Raw genomic sequence first — 6,873 nt, forward strand, 5'->3', positions numbered from 1 at the left:
CAAAACTGAAGTGACCCGCCCCCAGGAAATAAGGGAGGGGTCGGAAAATTTGACCCCCGTCATTTTCTGATAGTTTGGACCTTATAGAACCAAAATCTGCAGAAAAATCAATTTTGGCACAAAAATCCTACTGGAGCTGTATTTTGGACATAGCATACCACACTATGAGGCCCATTGTGTCTTTTAAGCCTCGCCCATGCTTCACGGATGATGCAGTAAGTACCACCCTCCACATTAGAGACAGTGACATAAAGCCATAATCATCAACAGCACTGATTTCATGTTGTTGCCTCTTTATTTTATGTCACTCTTTTCTACTATATTACAATGTATATACAGTACCCTGTAAAACCCTGCTCGCTCATGAGTTTAATTACCAATAGTGAGATAATAATAAAAATACACATAGACTAGTGCGTTATTATGTGTATGAAAATACATCCGCCCTCTCATTTCAGACACAGGCGCAACTACAATAAATTCCAGGTATTCAGGCAAGTGATTTTGAATTGACACCGTGTCAACGCCCTGCATCCCATGCTCTTGGCCACGGTGCAGGCGAGCCCATTATCAACTTGTGACAGCAGGAGAACAGGGCGAGAGGATTACCCCGTGCAGCAGTAATATAATATTTCCTGACTCAGAGCCATTATTCCAAAGCCGCGGTCATTGACTTCTCAGGCTCGCCCCTCGATCTCACTGCCCCTATACACAACGGCTGTGCAGTATAGCTGCTGGCTTAAAGCGCTTATGTCTGTGTTTGTTTTTCCCCCACTGGCTTGCGTATGGTTTGTACACAGCCATATTGAGGCTAGAGATAAATGCAGTTTGTTACACAGGCGTTCGTCGCTTCATGGCGTGAGATATACCCCATGGTGTCAGTGCCAAAGGAAAACATCACTGTTCTGGAGTGTCTTGTCAAGATGGACGACGGGGGACACTCACCCTGCGTGTGGGGTGTTTGTGTGTGTGTGCCTGTGTGTGTGTGTGTGTGTGTGTGTGTGTGTGTGTGTGTGTGTGTGTGTGTGTGTGTGTGTGTGTGTGTGTGTGTGTCAAAACAGCACACAGCATGAGGCTCACTGTTCTGGTAGCACAGCAATACATTATTTATGGTCCTGGGCAGATGCATCATACAGGAGAAATTTCTCCTTTACACACGCACGCACACACACAAGCAAGCTTGCACCCACGCACGCACGCACGCACGCGCGTACGCATGCACACAAACACACACACGCCTCTATAACTGTGGTGGTCTACCTGAGATGGAATGTATCCCTGGGGGGTCTAGTTAGCGTCTGTTTCTCAGCTCAACATAATATTGTTTGGGGTTGAATGTGAATAAAGCCAGATATCCTGCTTAAATTTACATTTGAATTCATTTGTATGTATTGGATTCTGGGAATGTATGTATGTATGTAGGTGACACCTACAGCTAATGAGGGACCAGCACTCCTGGTTATGATGTGAGCAGGGTTTGGTATGTATGTATGTATGTATGTATATATGTGTGACTGAGAGAGTCGCAGCCCCAGCCTGAAGCCTCAAAAGTCTAGTATCTGCTCTCATTCCATAGGGATATCCCTTTGGAGTGATGGTTAAGATATTGGACTTTCACACGGGAGACCCGGGTTCGAAGCCGGGTGGGGAGGTTCGGATCACCTCAGTTACATATGTGTGTATATATATATATATATATATATATATATATATACTGTGAGTTTCAGTAAAATTGAGAACTGTGAGTTTCAGTAAAATTGAGAACAGGAGCGCTCGGCGTGCGGCACAGGGCGGAACAAGCGGTCGCTTTGATCCACGACAACGACAACGACAACGTAGCGTCGGCAGGAATGATTGCGCCTCACCCCACGGAGGTTAGGGTTAGGCATAGTTTTACTGAGGTTAAGGTTAGGGTTAGAGTTAGGCATATTAAGCTATGGCTAACTAAACACAGCTGAGCTAGGCTTGTAGATAAACAAAGAAAGAGAGGTCGCAAACGAGTGACGTCAGCGACTACACAAGTGAATGGCTGTTGTCGCCATCTCATGGTGACTATGCAGAATTACACAGGTGCGCTGATAAGAGACTATCAAAGTGGATTGATCCAGGTGGTGTTAGGGGTGTGTGGTGAACGACAAAACGAGTGCTCTTACCATGATCTCACTGAGTTACCCAATCTAACTGTAACATATATATAGACTTCATATATGGATATAGCTGGATATAGCTGACCTGTTCTGACATCACAGTGATGACTCGACCAGCTCAGCAGAAGGGTATACAGGTCAGCTATATCCATATATGAAGTCTGTGATGTCAGATGTAGAGGTATTGACCAGCTCCACATATGGAGATCGTTGATCCAGGGTTTGATGAGGTCACTGTCATGATCTTCATATATGGAGATCGAGGTGATGATAATCAGCAGTCTTGATTTGCAAATAAATTCTGTTTTGGCCATATATGGAGAGTCCATATATGGGCATTGCCAAATATGGGCTTAATATATGGGTATTCCAAGATATGGGCTTATTATTGATGACATCAGGGATCTCCATGTATGGGCATAAAAGGGACAAGGACAGAATTAATTTGCAAGTGTGACTCATGTCACGCAACCACACTGGTTAGACTGACACGATATGTCCATGTATGGGCATTCCCAGATATGGGCTTATTATTGATGAAGAGAAGCAACCCGCACTCACGTTTTCATTAAGAGTCTTTTTTAATAGTGGAACAGCAGCAGCAGTAGTCAGAAGGAGGACAGACGTGTTTGGGCCCTTAGGCCATCATCTGTGTTACTGTGATACTTATTATTGATTGTCATAAAAGGGATTCTATTAGTGTGGTTGCCCTAACAGGTCATCTTCTGGGAATCAGATGTAGAGGTCAGCTCCATATGGGTGATGATCCAGTCGTCTCCATGTATGAATATCCAGGGTTTGATGAGGTCAGTGTTGTGATCTTCATATATGGATATCCAGGTGATGATTGCGACCGTAGGTCGTTGTGACAGTTTATTACGAAAACCGTCAGATCCTGTCCGTATCCTGTCTGTCAGTCCATCCGTAATGCCTCAATGTCTATAGCTGACATGTTCAGACGGACTGACGGACAGGATCTTCCGGTATTCATAGTACACAGCGACCTAAGGGATGGGATGACAGTTCTTTCCCAAATATGGAAATGATTTACGGTATCAATAGATACATCGTAGGTAGCTAGATAGATAAATCGTAAGTAGGTATCTTACAGGCAGGACATGTTTCTGCTGTATGGGTAGTGTAACCTGGTGTGTCTTGTGAATCTCAGGATGAGCTCTCCTCTTCAGAGGTAGAGGGAACATAGAGCCCTAGAACCTCCTGCACCTTCAGCTCCTTACAGTCGACCAGTTTCAGGTAGGCTTCCTCTGCCTCACGTAGTACAGTCTGTAGATCCAGCTTCATCGTCAGGTCATTTATGTGCTTCAAAATGGTGTCACAGTCGTGTTCAGGTCCAATAAGCTCCCCTCGCTGAGACTCCAGAATGGAGCAGGCTATCAGCAGGTGGAAGTTCTCACAGGGAAGACGTGTCCACATGACCTCCCACAGAGTCAGAATGTCTTCAAAGTAGAATTCTCTCTTGAACCAGATAACCAGCCAACGGAAACAGAAGCACAGAGGGATGCTGCCGCTGTCCTGAGAGTCCAGGTAGTCACACAGTTCTGCGTCCAGAGCCTTGAGCAAGATGCTGAGCTGAAGGAACTGCTGCTTCATGCCCTCCTGGGATTCTTCAAAGTTGCGCTCTACAAGCTCCATGAAGCCGGTCAGGCACCAGAAGGACTCCACCTCATCCTTTAGAACAAACACGAGGGGCGCCAGAAGGTCACTAATTCCTTGGACATAACCAAGATCAAAGTTGTACATGCAGTAGGTGGTCAGAATATCACTGAGAAGAGTCCGTACTGGGTTATCGTTCCCAGAGAAGAAGGAGTTGTGTGTATCTGTCCTGCTCACATCTTTATCAATGAGGCTTCTGTATCCACTGAGGAGGGAGTTCCTCTTCTTCTGTTCTTCACTGACTGACTTCCACTGCATCTTCATTCGGAAGTAGTCATCCGTCTTCTCCCTCAAGATGTCCTCCCTCTCCTTCACAGTGCTGTTCCATGGATAAAAGCCCAGGAGAAACTTCCACACATCTTTCCTCAGGTTTGGTGCGATGCCACCTCGGAACACCAGCTCTCGGACTCTCTCCGGGTTCTGCACACGGCCCTCGTCATCCAGAAACCCCGCCCACTGCTCCAGCGGGTACCCACGTGTTGCCTCCAGTCTGGGACCACGCGTGGCGCTGAGTTCAGATCCAGACTCTTCATCAGATGAAGACGGAACATTGGGGTCCGGCTCTTGATCAGGAGGGGATTCTGGAGGACAAACATACCCCCGAAATAAACTGGTGACTTTGGAGAATGCATTTAATACACGAGAAGAGCTTCCATCATCAAAGATGATGACATAATCGCCATCAAACGACTGCGAGAGTGTGCCTGAGTCATGTGGGCAGGCAAAGAAGACCCTTGCGTCACATGGCGACGGAGACAGGATGACATAACGTCCCAGGGCTTGTAGCAGCGCCCTGGTTCCACCTCTGTGGAAATACAGAGGAGGGAGTGGGTGACCCCCCTTACTGGTCAACAGCAGGAAGTTTCTCCCGAAGGTAAACCACAGCCGTCGAAGAGAGTGCAGCTGGGAGACAGGCAACGAGAATGACCACTCATCTGCAACAGGGACACGTTCCTTTCCATCTCTCTTGCCCATGGTGATGACTGCCCAGTCTGATTCATATCCAGGATCAAATTCTGTAGCCTCCTCCCCTCCTTCTCCATTCTCTTTTGGGTCGAGTACAATGGGGGTACGTAGCCTTGCATCGTTTAGCGGGCACCATTCTAAGGCCGGCTCCCCATCCCGCTCCATAATTCGGATGAATCCAGGGATGCTGGTGTCCCGGTTGCTGCTATCGGCGTTGGTGTGAAGGTACACTCCTTCCTGCTCAAATATAAGCTTGTTGCTCTGTGGCTCCATGCTCCTGTGTGCCGTGGAACACATTATGTTGTCAATCTGTAATGCTGTGAGGTCAGGTGGCCACTTTGATACTGGTCACTCGTGATGTGACGTCACCAATCTATATATGTCGATAATATGACATCAGCATGATGTCAGATACTATGACATCAGTATGATGTCAGTCATTTCAAAGTACTTGGAGTTGGAGGCCAGTCTGCTGCATCAGTCATCTGTGACATCATATTACTGGATGACATCAGTTGTCTCCATATTTGGTTATAAACCAAGGACAGGCACACAGAGAATACACAGACTGAGATTCTTGGGAATGCATGCCACCCTGGTTATGAAATGCACCTGTTGTACCCGGCTGTCTGTACGGCTGTCTCTTATACCCGTATTTAACATTATGGAGATCTCTCTATGTTTATTTGTCGGTGTAACTTTTATGCCCATATATGGAGATCTCAATCTGTCTTGTGTGACTTTTATGCCCATTTATGGAGATCGCTGATGTCACCAATATGACCCTGCATGTTAGTCAGCACGGGGTGTTCCACCTCTACAAAAACGTAGGGTTACTGTCAGGGTTTCAGAATGAATTAACTAAAATGCAGTGGCACAAGCAGCTTAAATCAAAAGATGTATTGGTCATGTACATCACCTATGTAAAAGTCCATATTTGGGTATTCCCCAGAATCCCTTTTATGCCCATATATGAAGATCCCTGATGTCATCGATATCACTGGCCAGATGGCCAAGACATGGCCCATAGGGCCTATCTGTGTGGCTGGTTAAGATAGGGATCTCCATGTATGGGCATAAAATATATTGTAAGTATATATTATTATTAATAAAGGATAAAAATGTCCATATACAGTATGGGCATTCCCAGATGATGCCTTGTTAGGGTACCCCCTTATGCCCATATATGGAGATCCCCAAGCTTCAAACCCAGGCCCTAACTCGCCAAGGCCCTGCTTGGCTTTACTAATACATTTTATACCCCTATATGGAGATCCCTGTCCCAATGTCATCAATATTAATATATTAATCCCCATATGGGAATGCTCATATTTGGTAATGCCCATATATGGGCATGTTTTGACATAACATTGTTGACTATCATGCAGGGGTCTCCATATATGGGTAACTGGTCCAGATGGCCAAGAATTTGCGTGACCCCGCCCTTTAAGGCGAGGTCGCATGTCGCCCTGAGGCATCTTACTAGTGTAATGCACCCATTGTATCGGTTGTCTGTCTGTCTCTTATACCCATATTTAACAGTATGGAGATCTCTCTACAATCTGCCGGTGTACCTTTTATGCCCATGGAGATCTCAATCTGTCTTGCGTGACCTTCTTCATGCACATTTATGGAGATCGCTGATGTCACCAATATGACCCTGTTGGTCAGCATGAGGTGTTCCACACAAATAGGGTACTGTCAGGGTTGCATAATTAATTAACTCAAATGCAGAGGAACAAGCAGATTAAATCAAAAGATGTATTAATGCAGAAGTAAAGCGTACAACCAACAATGTAGCAGTAGCAAGCAGCTCAAGAACAAACAACGAACCAGAAAACTTCAAGGCAGATCACAGGAACAACAAAGTATGAACTGCAGTGTGTCTATTTGTTGTATGGGAACCCTCCTCTTTTTATTTAATACAAGACTATAGAGAAACAGAATAAAAGCCATTTCTACCTTTCCGAGGTCCGAGAAGAGTATCAACATGTGTCTGCAATATCCAAAGTGCGCCAGCCCTGCAATGCTGCACCAAAACAATATTGCATTGTCTATTGGATAATTAGGCTATCTATGGAAAGCG

The 6,873-nt window shown here is 45.7% G+C and overlaps 1 protein-coding gene across 1 annotated transcript; it reads right to left on the reverse strand.

Annotated features, from left to right (window-relative positions):
- Positions 1 to 3,311: 3,311 nt before the first annotated feature.
- Positions 3,312 to 5,060, reverse strand: LOC308280094 (TBC1 domain family member 17-like; the record flags this gene model as incomplete). Its single annotated transcript, XM_080720356.1, has 1 exon — positions 3,312 to 5,060. One exon carries the CDS (start codon positions 5,058 to 5,060, stop codon positions 3,312 to 3,314), a length of 1,749 nt encoding a protein of 582 aa, XP_080576482.1.
- Between the last annotated feature and the right edge of the window lie 1,813 nt (positions 5,061 to 6,873).

This window comes from Nannobrachium achirus, assembly GCF_963921795.1.
Source record: "Nannobrachium achirus genome assembly, chromosome: 24".
Taxonomy (NCBI): domain Eukaryota; kingdom Metazoa; phylum Chordata; class Actinopteri; order Myctophiformes; family Myctophidae; genus Nannobrachium; species Nannobrachium achirus.